At 39.2% G+C, this 15,773-nt stretch overlaps 1 protein-coding gene across 1 annotated transcript in view; it reads left to right on the forward strand.

Moving 5' to 3' along the window:
- The window catches only part of TMEM236 (transmembrane protein 236), a 31,407-nt gene extending 18,879 nt beyond the window's left edge, over window positions 1–12,528 (forward strand). Inside the window, exon 4 of the mRNA XM_057733581.1 lies at window positions 11,660–12,528. Within this exon, the coding sequence (XP_057589564.1) occupies window positions 11,660–12,240 (581 nt within the window). The 3' untranslated portion in view covers window positions 12,241–12,528. The remainder of the gene's footprint in view (window positions 1–11,659) is intronic.
- Window positions 12,529–15,773: the final 3,245 nt, after the last annotated feature.

A 15,773-nucleotide genomic window follows, 5' to 3' on the forward strand; every position in this document is an offset into this window, starting at 1 on the left:
ATGGAAAACTTCATTTTATCTAAGGCGTCGGAGGTCAGAAAAGACTAAGGGGAATATCTGGAATTTGTAGGAGTTTGTAGGCAGACATGGTGAAGAAAGCTTTCTCCATAGAAGGAAGGTTGGGTCTCTAGAAACTCAGATGTCCATGTAACAAACAGGCATGTTTGGGAAGTAAAAATAATTTCAGTTGCATTTCTCACCCCGAGTGGGCAAACCTATTGCTGGAATGGAAGTTGCCTTCTTAAGACCAACGACTGTTTGCTTTTCAAATAGTCAAATTTGGAAACCTCCAAAGCTGCTCCAAGAGCCACTGTAAAAATCTCCCAGAGGTGGGGAGGGCAGGAAGGGGAGGCTGAACTGGGGTCTCTGGATGCCCCAATTCCTACTTCAACCAGAAAAACAACGTTTGTTTGCTTAGGAGTTGGTATGTTATGCAAGAGATTTCACTGGGAAGAAAAATGATTCTTCTGCTAAATGTCTGAAAATCAATGTAGGATCTCATTTAGAGTCATAGGCAGTACCTATGTCCAGGGTAGTACTAGAACTCAGGTGGCCAATTCTCAGCCTCTCCAGCCGTTGGTTCCCTAGGAATCATGACACTGTACAACCCAGAGGAAAAGTGTGACCACCTCCGAGGTCTCGTGCCTGCTGCTGCATTGGCATATGATTCAGTGCAATGCAATGCAATCTAATACAGTGCATTTCAGCTTTGCAGACAGAGCAAGACCACCCCAGTGGAGTCCACATAGGTTTGAGGTCCAACACATCCAATGCCAGATAACATTTTTAACATTCCATTGTGAATTTTTAAAATTTCCAGTGTTTTCTGTTTTTCCAAAATAATGCATATTTATTGCAAAGGGCTATCAAATAGATGTAAACAAAAAAGAAGAAGATAGAAATCAACCGTAGTCCTACCCATTAGAGATGTATATAACTTCTAGCATCTTGACGGGCGTTCATTACTTAAGAGAACCTATTTTGTAACTTTTTTCTCAACAATATGTGGGGGGTATCGTTCTTGTTAAAAAATTGTGGGTATTATTCTTGTTATTACATCTTTTCCTGCATTCTTTTCTTTGGCTGAATGATAGTTCCTTGTATTAATGAGCCGTGACTTATCAACTTATTGTTGGACAACTAGATTTTGCCCCTAGTTTTGAGCTATTGTAAACACTACTGTTAAGATTTGTTCAGAAGTAAAAAGCATTGAGAAGAAAAGGACAAGGATGTGGTTAAAATGAGTAAGGGGGTGTTTGTTTGAGTTGGGCAGGGAAGACCAGCTAGGTTAGAGTACACGTGTGTGGATGGTGCAGGGGGTGTCTATGTTTAGGGGAACCCTGTGCTGCAGACGGGCGTCATCAGCTACTCTGTGAGCGGACCAGCCCAGCAGAGGCTGGGGACAGAGAGTTAACTGCTGCTGGGCGGCAGCCGAATGACAGCAGGATGATGGCCACAGAGAGTGTCCTCAGAAGACCCTGAGCATCCGCACATGCCCAGACTCCTTGGCAGCAACGCTTGCCAGAAGAAAGGGACTATTATGGACTGGCTGTCCATGGGCCCAAACGCAGAGGGGGTCACAGGGGGTTGTACCAAGGGGGCGCCAAGATGGTTTGGCTACATTAGGGCTATCTGCAAGGTCAGATGTGACTTGCTAGAAATGAGATCAACAGGCTATTTGAGTGGAAAACACCATAGCTCTGCAGAGGAGGCTGTTTCCACTGTCACATCAGTAAGAGGTGTGGTATAAGGTTTTCAAATAAATCTGCTCTCAGTGGCCCTACTCCAGTTCCTTCTGTGTAGCCTCTTTAGTACTCAGAGACTTGAACCAAGTGCTACAGGGACTTCGGCAGCTCAGATGATTGTTTCTTCAGGGGAAATGCCTCCGTGTGCAATTTCAGACTCAAAGGACATGCAAGGTTTTAAGGCTGGCATCTGTAATTTTTTTTGAAAGTTCTCCAAGCAATTCTGATGCCAACACTGATGGAGAGCCTTTAGTTATATATTAGGGAAGGAGACAAATAGCAAGTTAAAAGCCGAGAGATGAAATCCAGATTGCTAAAGGGACCTCCTTTCCAGATTTCCTTGGAATGAAACTCATCATCATTCTGTAACCAAACAGAATGTAAGAGATGTCACAGAAGGTAAAAGAAAAAAAAGGGGGGCTGGGAGGGGAAATACTGCTTTTTTCTGAATAAATGAATGGCATTTTGAGTTCCCCTTTTCTTCTTTTTAAGAAAAAGCTTATCATACAATCTGAGCCCAGTGTGTGAGCTGGGTTTCCATAATGTGTTTTGCAATGTGGTTAGAGAGTGTATGAGGAACACTGTGTTCGCGGCCATGCCAAGAAGGGAGAGCATTTCCTTTTATACCCGTCCTTTGCTGTTTAGAAGCGGGATGTTTCAGGAAAGTATGTCAACTCTAGGATTTTTTTCCCTCTTCTCAAGAAACAAGTAGCCATTTACCACACTGGGGGTGAGAGAAGGGTAGAATTTCTGATTTATACTTCCAGTGACGCACAGCTGTCAGGATTAGGTCAGTGTAGACGGGGCCAGAAACTAGACTGCAGTCGTCCTTGTGCCAAAAGGCCTGGGGCATCAGGCACTGTCAGAACTGAGCTAGGACTTCCTTTGATTAGGACAGCTTTACGTGATTGTAACAATTTGGCATCTAATGTTAATTTTTCCCAGGGAGGAAATAAAATGTAGGGACAGTTTTAATATATAAAGTGAGATTTTTGAGAGTTGCAAGATATTTTCAAAATAAATATTTTTAAGGACTGGTAAGAGTAAGGGCACCTAAAGAATTCAGCATGCATTCCTTTATAATAGCAACAAAGTTTACAGCCCCAGCTGGAAATTAAAGGCATGGGTCATTGATTTTCAGTGTGTAGATTTCCTTGTGCAGGATTGAAGAGAGTGACACAGGTTGTTGAGCGGACGACAGCCTTTTGTTCACATCGTGTGTATATTACTAGTGGGGTTCTATGTATAGGGACGCCAGTTTGCTCAGACTCTGCTTTCACAAGCTATTTTAGGGCCCCAAATCCCCCCATTTCAGGTGGGGTGGATGTTCTAAAAGCCTGCTTCGTATGAACTCACAAATGCTTTCTTCTTGGAGTCACACACATCAGCACGTTTGCTCCTTGCTGGTGACTCCAGCCGGTGACCCCTGCTGGTGCCCGGGAGGCTTTGGAATACCTTAAGTCACCGCTGCCGCCGGTGATGCCGCCTCCCTCCGGGGATGCCCTCCTGACTTCTGGGGCTGTGCGAGCCCACACGGCGCATGCGCACGCTCTTCGGCGAGAGGAGAGCCGCAGGCACCGGGTCTTCTCTTACCCTTGAGATGGGCGGTCCCCTGGCTGCGCTGCCAAGAGCTCCAAATGCCTCCGGGGCTTATCAGCCGAATCAGTCCCGTGGTCGTGCTTAAAGGGTTCTCTCTAGGACCCAGGCCTGGGGATAATCCATGGTAGACCCTGTGAGGGACTCCCAAGTCTTCCTGTGATGCGAGAGGATGGAGGCATGGGGGGTGGGGGTGGGGTGATGGTACTTCAAAGGGGATATCATTCAGCCTGATTCTGATGTTTTGGCTTACTTGCCTTAGTGCAGATTTTTATCTCCAGAATGCTTCTAGACGCCAGAACAGGAATTCTTCCCATCTTTTAGGCAGCAAATCTCTGTAGAGGATGTGGTCCATACCAGGCACTCCACTGGGTGCTGGGGGTACCAGCAGAGTCCCTGGTGCATGGAGCTCACTGTCTAGTGGGCGTAATAGCACGTTTCTAAACTGCGCTAACAAATACCTATAATTAAAGCTGAACTAAGAGCTCTGAAGGCAACGAATGAGGCCCATTCCCACATGTGTCCATGTCTGTCACCCTGAGTGTGCTCACGCTGAGTTTTCTAGCTCTGGTCTGTATCCAAGCACTTAACTAGTAGAGGAATTTCAAACCACTTCAAAATCTAGAATTGTTTATAATTTATTTTATATGTTAACGTATATTATATATTATATATTTATTACATGGTTAGCATAATTAATGTAATTAAATATTATAGTATATATGATATGTTAATATAAATGTAAAGAAATAATTTTTCTAGGTATACATTATAAATTAAATTACATTCTCTGATCTAAACTCATATCAAAGGGGCAAAGGACCAGAATATCCCAAATGAGAAGATGAAGATTAGAAAATTAAAGTTCTCTCAATCTTAACAAAAGGAATTTTAAAAAATCGATAATATGATCAGTTTTTAGCAACTCTTGGCCAGCGTTAGATGAGTCTGTAGAGGGAAAGATGGCCTTTAAACTACCAAGCCTTCCTGCTGTGTTCTCAGACAAAAGAATTCTGGTAGAATTTCACACTGCCTGAAATTCAGAAATGAACTTATTTTCTCATCAGATTTATGCAGTGCCTAGCAGGGAACTGAAAGTGAATCTGAGGGCTTTTGAATTTACCAGATCACAATACAAGTTTTTTTTAAAGAAAGTTGTCACACGTGTGTCTCTGCTGAGAATGTATGCCCATGAGGCCTTGCAGAGCTTGTGATGAGTTGGATGTTTGTCTTGAATTCATTAATATTATTATTATTTGATGAAAACTTGCATACTGTTTTGTAGCATTTGCCAATTTTTTCTGGTGTGAATACTGTCCCTGTGACGATTTCCAGATACCAAGGTGGTATCGCCGAGCACTGATCATGGAATTGAGAAGCAGTACGCATGACCGGCTCTTGTCAGCTGGTGCAAGCTGTCTCTGCCTGCATGGGGTATATGCGTGCGATAGTATTCTTCTTCGTGACGTGAACTGGCAAATCTAAGAGTTAAAGGATCAGGCTCTGTAGTGTGACACTAGGTCTCCAGTGTTCTGACCTCCCCGATATATGGGATGCTGGGTAGCAGTGTAACTGTAACCAGAGTTGCACAAACTGTAATCACTGGGTGCTGCATTCTATTTTCTATCCTCTTCCAATTCCTTTAAAACAATATGTGGTTTAGCAGTGAGTACTTTTTATGTATTTAACACACGTATGGCTCTTTCTCTGTGTCAGGCACTATTTTAAGTGCTTTACAAATGTTGGCTCAATCCTTCTTCATAACGGTGCTGGGAGGTCGGTGCTGGATTTCATCATTTATTACTTGTCTTCCCAACTGCAGACGTACTTCTTAAAGGAAACTGTGTGTAGACACAGGTCAGTGAGTTTAGTCAGTGCGGAGGGTCAAAATAACAATGTTTGCTATTTGTATTTGAAACACTTAAAAGTATTAAAGTGATTATTTTAGATGGTGTGTATTTTATTATTTTTTTATTCTCTAAAGGTACTGTGATTAAAAGTGCTTTGTGTGCTTCATATATTTTTTAAAATTTTTCATGACTTTTCCATATTTTTTTTTCTCAGCATGTTATATCTAAATCAGCGTTTTTCTGTCTCTAGACCATTTTCCTCTCAGGGAAAAATTGATTTTGGGAACTATGCCTCAAGACTAGTCATACTTTTTCTGAACAAGTCTTTAATTTGGTCTTCTCGTTGCTGTGAGTTGAATAACAATCTCATCTCGCATCAGCTGACTTGACGGCCTCAAGAACCTCTTGATTGAATCCTCAGGTCGTCTCTGGCTCTCCTGCCCTCTGTTGTCCTCATCTTCAGTGAACTTAGAATAAACTTAGAATCAAGTCTGAAACCTTTGTTGTGACCCATAAGCTCTACATCATCTGGCTCTACCACGGACAGTGTGGTCTAATGGTTAAGGGTTTGACGTTCACGCTCTGTCCCTCTCCTGGCTCACTGTGTGACCCTGGAAACAATCCTTCATCTCCCTCCGCCTCAGTTTATTCACCTCTAAAACGGGAACATAATAGTATCTACATCATAGAGGTTTATTATTATTATTATTTTATTGAAGTATAGTTGATTTACAATATTGTGTGAGTTTTAGACGTACATCAAAGTGATTCAGTTATATATGTATATATTTCAGATTCTTTTCTATTATAGGTTATTACAAGATGTTGAATATAGTTCCCTGTGTTATACAATAAATCCTTGTTGCTTGTCTATTTTATATATAGTAGTGTGTATCTGTTCATCCCATATTCCTAATTTTCTCCCCCCTCTTCCCCTTTGGTAGCCACATCATAGAGTTTTTCTAAGGATTAAGTGAATGAATGCATAGAAAGGGCTTAGAACAGCACCTGGTATACAGAAAACACTTCGTAAATCTTAGCTTCTCTCCTCTTCTTCCCTCTCTGGCCTCCCAGCCCCAGCCCCTCACCACACTCTCCTTCTTTCAGTTTATTGTAGCTGAAAGATCTTTACACCTGCTCTTCCTACCACCTGGAAAGTCCCTTTCTCCAGTCTCACTTAATTCATTCCATTTATTCTTTGGTCTCTGCTTAACTTCAGATCCAGGGGACAGAGTGGTGAAGGCGGGGACATTATCTGCTGCATTGTTCTCAGTGCCCACCCTAAGCTTGGAACAGCACTCTACAGTGTGTGTGTTCACAGCAGACGGCTTGGGTGTCCAAGCATTCTAGCCCTTAACCAAACTGGGAGCAGTTTTTTGCCCATGCCATGTGGGGATCTTAGGTCCCTGACCAGGGATTCCCCTTGCAGTGGAAGCATGGAATCTTAACCACTGGACCACCAAGGGAAGCCCCCATCGGGAATATTTAAAAAAAAAATTTTTTTTTTTGAATGTGGACATCTTTTTTTTGGGGGGGGGGGGTACACCAAGTTCAATCATCTGTTTTTATACACATTTCCCCATATTCCCTCCCTTCCTTGACTCCCCCCCTTTCGAGTCCCCCCCACCCTCCCCGCCCCAGTCCTCTAAGGCATCTTCCATCCTCGAGTTGGACTCCCTTTGTTATACAACAACTTCCCACTGGCTATCTATTTTACAGTTGGTAGTATATATATGTCTGTGCTACTCTCTCGCTTTGTCTCAGTTTCCCCTTCACCCCCCGCCCCCTCCCATACCTCGAGTTCTCCAGTCCATTCTCTGTATCTGCGTCCTTGTTCTTGTCACTGAGTTCATCAGTACCATTTTTAGATTCCGTATATGTGAGTTAGCATACAATATTTGTCCTTCTCTTTCTGACTTACTTCACTATGTATGACAGATTGTAGTTCTATCCACCTCATTACATATAGCTCCATCTCATCCCTTTTTATAGCTGAGTAATATTCCATTGTGTATATATGCCACATCTTCTTTATCCATTCATTTGTTGATGGACATTTAGGTTGCTTCCATGTCCTGGCTATTGTAAACAGTGCTGCAATAAACATTATGGTACAAGTTTCTTTTGGGATTATGGTTTTCTTTGGGTATATGCCCAGGAGTGGGATGACTGGATCATATGGTAGTTCTATTTGTAGTTTTTTAAGGAAACTCCAAATTGTTTTCCTGAATGTGGACCATTTTTAAAGTCTTTATTGAATTTGTTACAACATTGTTTCTGTTTTATGTTTTGGTTTTTCGGCTGTGGGACATGTGGGATCTTAGCTCCCCCCAATCTTAGCTGCTCCCCCGACCAGGGATTGAACCAGCACCTCCTGCATTTGAAGGCAAAGTTCCCTTCAGGAGTTTTTTTTTTCCCCTGGGCTTTCTCTAGTTGTGGCAAATGGAAGCTACTCTTTGCTGCGGTTTGCAGGCTTCTTATTGCCGTGGCTTCTCTCGTTGTGGAGCCCAGGCTCTAGGCACAAGCCCTTCAGTAGTTGCGGCACGTGGGCTCAGTAGTTGCGGCTCATAGGCTCTAGAGCACAGGCTCAGTAGTTGTGGCACACGGGCTTATTTGCTCCATGGCATGTGGGATCTTCCTGGACTAGGGCTTGAACCCGTTTCCCCGGCATTGGCAGGCGGATTCTTGACCACTGAGCCACCAGGGAAGCGTCCATCAGGGGCGGGTATGAAGCTGCTGTTTGGAGGCTGTTTTGAAGCCTCCCCTGATAACGGCACTACCCAGCACCCGTGTGCTGCTGACACTTGATTCCAGCCCCACTTCTCCCTCAAAAGGCTCTTGTACCCCTAAGCTGAGATTTCCCTTTTCCAAATTGCCTTTATATAATGAAATTTTTAAATGAATAAAATTAAAATGTTGATTTCATTTAAAAAGTGCATTTTTAGTAGCAGGAGTCCTGTCTTGTTTTTAGGTGTCCTTCCTTGTGATTCTTCTCTCTCTCTCTTTTTTTTTTTTCCACACCATGAGGCTTGCAGGATCTCAGTTCCCCAACCAGGGATGGAACCCATGCCCCCTGCATTGGGAGCGTGGGGTCTTTCTTAACCACTGGACCACCAGGGAAGTCCCTTCTCTCTTTTTATCTAAATGTCTTTTATCACTTTCTTCTTCTCTTTGCAAGAGGAATACATGCTCACTCTAGAAAATTCCTCACTACCGATTTGTTATGTTGTACTTAACATTTTCCCTGTGATTTAAAACTTTTGTGGAACAAGTAAGATAGAAATACATCACTATGAAGAGATAATAAAGCAAAAGAGTGTGAGGTTAAAATAATAAAGTAAAAGAGGTTACCTACTTAAACATTTATCTGTTATCAACAATGCATTTCCTTAATTATTTAGCATGCACAGAGAGGATAAAAAGTTGTTTTGGCGATTGGCATCAGCTGTGGGGAACTAGGCAGCATGGCTGCTATTTTTACTTTTTTACAGGGCAACGTGTGCCTTTAAGGAAGTGAGTAGATTGCTCTCTTCATGTTTATATCTTTTACGGATTTTGTGCAAATAAATATAATTTTCCCCAAATAGAACACTGACAACTAACAGCAACAATAGAAAGAATTCCAGCTGTAAATGGAAATTTCAAAAATAATAATTTGGAGGGAAACTTATCACGGAGCCAAAGGGAATAGTATTGAATAACCGAAGCTTTACACAACTAGAGGATAAATTTGTTGGTTCGTTCTTATGACCAGACTATTTCTTGACATCCTCAACCCTACCCTGCCCTTTGGGAGGCCAGCAGAGCTTTCCAGCTCAAAGTTATAATGTTTCTCACTTGGAAAGAGGACAGCAGAGACCCTAAACTAGTCTCCAAATTTAAATTAGTCACTAATCTGCAGTGGAGAAATATGAGGCTTCATATTTCATTAAAAATGAGCTCTAAGAATTCATCGTTCACTACAACAGCTCTTATCCTTAGATATTACGACTCTCACTGACTGTTTAAAAACTGTTAATGTGTGTCACTTCTTAGATTGCACTTCCTGGTTTTGAAACACTGCTGAATTTGCAATCGTCCAAAGCCCAAAGTATATGCTGTGTTCTTCATATTGACAAAGGAATTTGGATTTTCATTTTAACACATTTATCTACTAAGAGAGGTGAAGGAGAGTGCTCTAAGACATGACACGCTTGTAAGAAACGTATTTTCTATATTGATTTTTTTTTGGTAAAATAAGAGATACAATTGATGCAAGTGAGCATCTGAGTTTAAAGAGATGATTTTATGGTTGTTAAAATAATAGTAATTAGCATATATTTTTCTCTCTTAAGTATAATTTATCAGAATGATTCCTTTCTTTGTCTGACTTACATCATTAAAAGATAATCTCTAGGTCCATGCATGTTGCTGCAAGTGACTTTTTTTTTTAAGTTTATTTTTTGTGGCTGAGTAATATTCCATTGTCATATGCTATCACTTACATGTGGAATCTAGTAAAAAAATGGCACAGATGAATTTATTTACAAAATAAAAACTGACTCACAGATCTTGAAATCAAACTTATGATTACCAAATGGGAAACATGGGGGGAAGGGATAAATTAGGAGATTGGGATTAATATACATTCACTATTATATATAAAATAGACAACTAACAAGGACCTACTGTATAGCACAGGGAGCACTACTCAATATTCTGTAATAATCTCTATTGGAAAAGAATCTGAAAAAGAATAGATATCTGTACATGTATAACTGAATCACTTTGCTGTACACCTGAATCTAAAACAACATTGTAAATCGACTCTACTCTAATTAAAAAAAAAAAAGATTCCATACAAGCCACTGTGACATCTAAGTTTGGTAGGGAAGTTTCTAAGGGTCATGGGTCCTAACATTTATTCATGAATGATTCATACCAGAAGTAAATAGTATCTCATGAAGAATTATTTTTTTAGTTGATAAATGTACTCAATTCACACTTAAAATTTTAAAATAATTAATTGTATAGAAAGGAAACTGAGGTTTGTTTGTCCTTTAAACAACTCCTACTTACAGTAATCAAGCCTTTTATTAGTCATTAATCATAACATTTGTTTTATTTTTTATAACTTATTTGTTTTAAAATGTTTTCACTTCAGCTCAATACATTTCAACAATCTTATCGACTTTGTCTCTTTAACCTTTAGAGCTATTTCATCTAATGACTCCCTTTAAATTTTGTCTTATCAAGTAATGTGGCAGCTCAGCATATTTGCTGAGTAAAACTTTGTCAAGACCTGAGAAATTCTTAACAGTGAAAGTCGTGGTTAAGTGGTTAAATAGTTGAAAAATAATGTGCTGTTCCTTTCATGCAGGAAAATCATGCCATCAACAGTAAATTCTGAGATCTGAGGCTCCTTCAAAACCCCAACCTCAGCACCCATGTGTGTATGGAGAGACAAACACATTCTCTCCCTCCCTCTCTCTCTCTCTCTCTCTCTCTCTCTGTCTCTCTCTCTCTCTGTCTCTCTCTCTCTCTCTCTCTCTCTCACACACACACACACACACACACACACACTCACTCTATGGGGTTGATGAGGAAACAGCCTACTCATTCAGATGACCGACATGTTGACCAGCCACAGCTTGTCAACCTGACATACTTTAGTCTAACCAATTGCACTGACCAGTTCAAAAACTGCTGGGGAAAGAACATCTTACATATCTTGGATTCAGCATGTTACCCTTCACTAAGACTGATGCTGAAAAAAGACACTCTTCGCACCAAACTCTAAATCTGGAGATCTGGGGTGTAGTGATCCCTATGGGTGTCTTATGAAATAAGATTGGACCATTGAACTTTCGATTCATTTGATTTTATGATATGTCTGTTTTGTAATCAGCATGTGATGTATTGCCTCTAGGAAGTGCTGGTAGCCATAAACTTGGCCTGAATTCCAGCTCTGCCCATTCCTAGCTGTGTATTTGAATCTGGTCATCATTTCACCTCCTGGACTCCAGTTTCCATATTTATCGAATGGGATAGTAATCCCTATCTCACAACTTTTTTCTGAGGATTAAAGGAGATAATGTGTCTCAGTAACTGGTAATGGCTATTCTGAAATGGTGAAAAAATGACATAGGATCCACACCCAGGGAAATACAAAGACACAAAGAGCCTTCTCTGCCTCTGTATTTTCTGTGCTGTGCAGCTCATTGCTATCTGGAAGTTCCATGTGTGAAACAGACCTCAAATAAGAAATACTTAAATTTCATTTTTAAATTTAAATATTTCACTTTAAATAAACATTTTAAAATTTTACATTTAAGTAAATTTTAAAATTTAAATTTAAATAAAATTGAAAGGTTAAATTTAAATAAAAATTTAAAATGTAAACAAAATTAAAATTTAAGTAAAATGGAAAGAAAATGAATTTTAAATCAAATTTTAAAATTAAAATGTAAATAAATCACTTTATTGCAGGTAATGAAGATAGGCACATCCACACGACCAATCTGCAACAAGTCAAAACTGTGACGGATGAAGTAAGGCGAAATGAAGAAACCCCGACACCTCCGCAGCCAGCCAAGAGGACCCAGCTGTCGCGGCCGCCAGGAGCCACCACGGGGAGCTTCGCTCCTGAGCTGGAGGGACCCCAGGAGCCCACCTTTGAGTGGGGAATTCTGAGGACACTGTCGCAGCGGGACGTGCGCGCAGAGGTCTTCCTCCGGACCTTTCTGCTGTGGGCCGACACCATAGAAATGGTGAGGGTGGCCGGGCACCCCAACGTGTACAAGTCAGGCTGGGTCTACCCCGTCTACATCTTCAGTTTCATTTCTCTTCTTCGAATGACATTGACTCCCCGGAACCCGCTTCTGAATTCCCTGAGCATCCTGCTTCAGGATCTACCGTTTATCTTCGTTAGACTTAGTTTAATCATTGCCCTGGGAACGATCACACCCGTATTGGGCCTGTGTAAAAATATACTTGTGACTCTCTCTTATGTTTACTTCAATTACTTAGCCAAATTCAGGATTTTCTCTGCCTTTGAGAGGTCTTTTTAAAAAGAAAATGTCCCATAGGCAAACCTCTTTGTTATGGACATACACACATTTGTAATCTTTCCGCGGGGTAAGGGTAAGTTTTGCACTATGCGAAGAAATGAAGAATAGCTGGTAGAGAAAAAACTGTTTTTTAAAAACTAGCGTGTCAACTTTAAAAATGTATACATTTAAAAATGGTGCTAAATATAAGCAAAGTTATAGTCTTATATGTCGGCTTCCTCGATCTCTAGAAAATGTTCGTAGTTGATTTTAATTACGTGGTCTGACTTTTTCTAAAAACATCCTTCAATAAAGCCTCTTAAAAATGAAAACATGTTTTCCCACTTAGTCCAAGAATGAGATTTTTTTATCATTGATATAAAGGCCATCACAAGAATTAATTAGTTAAAATTAATTTTAGGAAATTCACTTGTAGTTATTGGATAATGTTTAGATTCTACTTGAAAAACATTTGTAGTTTTGGGTCTCCTTCAAATATGGAATTATGCTCTTTATTCCACTGTGGCAAGCGACTTTTACGTAATCAATTGGTTTCAGCATAGAAAGCAGTTTAGTTTCACAGACATTTGTCTCAGTTTAATATAATGAAGTCAAGATACACCAGTAAGACCTAGATAAGGTTTTATAATAGGAAGCCACTAATTGAAGAGGAAGATGTCAAGGTAAAAGATATCTTATTTGTGGAACTGGACACCATCATGAAAACAGTCAGGTACAAGCCCTGTTTACAATTAGAAGTTCAACTTACAAATAAAACAGCAAATACATTAGTGTCTTATGTGATTATATATAATGTTATCCTGACATTAAATGATTAGATACAGAATTATGTGATTTGCTTTCATATGTTGGGATACTCTCAGATATGCATAGCAGGGGCTCTCAACTCTATATAAATTTTCAGATGCTAGAAAGATTTCTGAGGGGCTTTTGAGTGCAGAGTAATGTCTTACATAGGCAGTATCTTCAGTGATCTGACGATCACTATAGAACAGGTAACTGAACTTTCCTGCCACTCCACCAGATCCCCCAATCTAGCTCTCCCCTTAGCTTTTTGGTTTTTCTTACACCATTAGAGAAGGTCTGTTCACAGTTGTTGAAAGCTTAGCTTCTGGCTTTCTGACTTGCGGTGAATTCTTTGACTACTGTAGACCCCAGTTTCCACATCTAAAAGAGGAACATATTATGGCACTTTAATACGGTTAAACAGTCCTTTAATAGGGTTGAGAGGGTGAACTAAGGGAATGTTCTCATTGTCTGGTGAACTATAAGAACTTGATGAATGCTAGGTATTTTAATCGTATCAAGTCCCTACAGAGAAACAGGTAGCTTAATTTTCTGGTTTTATTCTTTTCTATGTCCCTGCTTACCTTCTGGGAATGATAATTTAAACCATGCATTTGTGAAAAGTAATATGTAAATCTTCAGGTTACCTCAGACTGTAATTTTTCATCAAGTAGTATTATGTTCGGAAGTGAGTAATCTACTCAGTATAGATTAAAGCTCATGTAAGCATTCATTCATCAGGCATGGGAGTGTCCCTCCTATGAGTTCTCACAGGACCCTAACTGTAGCACTTCATTAAGACTTTCATTATGTTTACTTTTCTGAGCTCCCTATTAATCTTTAAATTCCTTAAAGAAAGGCCCGAGGGTATCTTGTTTAACAATGCATCTTTAGCTTCCTCTGTCAATCCCACAGAAACTTACAATACCTATAATTCTAAAAAAATTATCATATAAATGATTTCTTTCATTATACCATGATAATCTTCTTTATTAAGAAGAATTTATAACCACGTTGTTGATTGTAATGTTCCTAAATATGAAAATATTTTACATACATTTATATTTATCTTTGTATTGGAATTTATAGAGTGACCAATGCTCAATAAGCTGAAAAGCATTACTTATTTGAGAGTGGAATGCATTTGGTATCTAATATTTGAATATGAATGTGCCTGATATTTTGGAAAGTCACAACACTTTGTATAAATAATGAAGGCATGTACAAAAGGCTCCATGTAGGAGGAAAACTACAGAGTACCTAATTTAATTTAATAATTTATTTTAAGGGTGTAGATGTGTTTATAAATTTCAAATCTATGGTATTTAACAGGCATTGCAGCAAATTTTGCTAATGAAACATTGTGTGATGAAAAGTTATGCTATTAAAATTATATTGCAATTCTCATTGCTTCTAATGGTTTTCGGTGTTAAGACCCACGTAGCTTTTGTGTCCATATTAACTTTACATATGGATTAAAAGTTAATGGAGAAAAATACACCATGCTAACACTCATCAAAGGAAAGCAGGAGTACTTATATTAATTTTAGACAGACCAGACTTCAAAGTAAGGAAATTTTCCAAGGATTAAGAAAGGCATTATTCCATAATAATAAAGGAGTCAATTCTCTAAGGAGACATACTCCTTAATGTGTATACGCCTAATAACAGACCACATAAGGCAAAAAATGATAGATCTGCAAAGAGAAATAGGTGAAGCCACTATTATGGTTGGAACTTCAACACTCCTCCCTCATAAATGGACAGTTTCAGCAGAAAGAAAATCAGTAAAGACATAGTTGAACTCAACAACACTACCAATCAGTTGGATATAACTGAAATCTATAGTCTACTTCATCTAACAACAGCAGAATGCACATTCTTCTCAAACTCACAAGGAATATTTACCAAGATAAACCACATTCTGGGACATAGCATACACTTCAAAAAATTTAAAAGAATAGAAATAATATAATGTCTGTTCTCAAGATGGAATTAAATTAGAGATCAGTAACAGAAAGGTAACAGAAAATTCCCCAATTATGTGGAGATTAAACAGCACACTTCTAAATAACACACGGGTCAAAGAAGAAATCTCAAGAGAAGTTAAAATGTATTTTTAGAGTAAATAAAAATGAAAACAAAACTTATCAAAATGTGTGGGATGTCACATAAGCAGTGGTTAGAGGGAAACATAGTATTAAATGCTCATATTAGAAAAGAAAGATCTACAATCAATAAATTTTCATCTTGGGAAATTAGAAAAAGAGGAGCAAATTAAATGCCATTTAAAGGGAGGAAAAGAAATAATAAGAGAGCAGAAGTCAATGAAATTGAAAACAGAAAATCAATAGAGAAAATCAATAAAACCAAAACCTGGTTCTTTGAAAAGATTGATAAAATTGATATGCCTCTAGCCAGGCAAACTAAGAAAAAAAAGAGAAGACACAAATTAGTGATATCAGAAATTAAAGAGGGACATCACTACAGATCTCATTGAAATTAAAAGGACAACAAAGGAATGCTCTGAACAATTCTATGTCCACAGATTAGATGACCTAGACAAAACAGATCAACTCCTTGCAAGAAACAATCTGTCGAAACTCACACAGGAAGAAATAGATGATCTGAATAGGCCTATACCTATTAAAGAAACTGAATCAATAATTCATATCCTTCCAAATCAGAAAGCACCGGGTACAGAAGGGTTCACTGGTGAATTCTACCTAACTTTTAAGGAAGAAATG

The sequence above is a fragment of the Hippopotamus amphibius genome, chromosome 4 (genome assembly GCF_030028045.1).
Source record: "Hippopotamus amphibius kiboko isolate mHipAmp2 chromosome 4, mHipAmp2.hap2, whole genome shotgun sequence".
Taxonomy (NCBI): Eukaryota; Metazoa; Chordata; class Mammalia; order Artiodactyla; family Hippopotamidae; genus Hippopotamus; species Hippopotamus amphibius.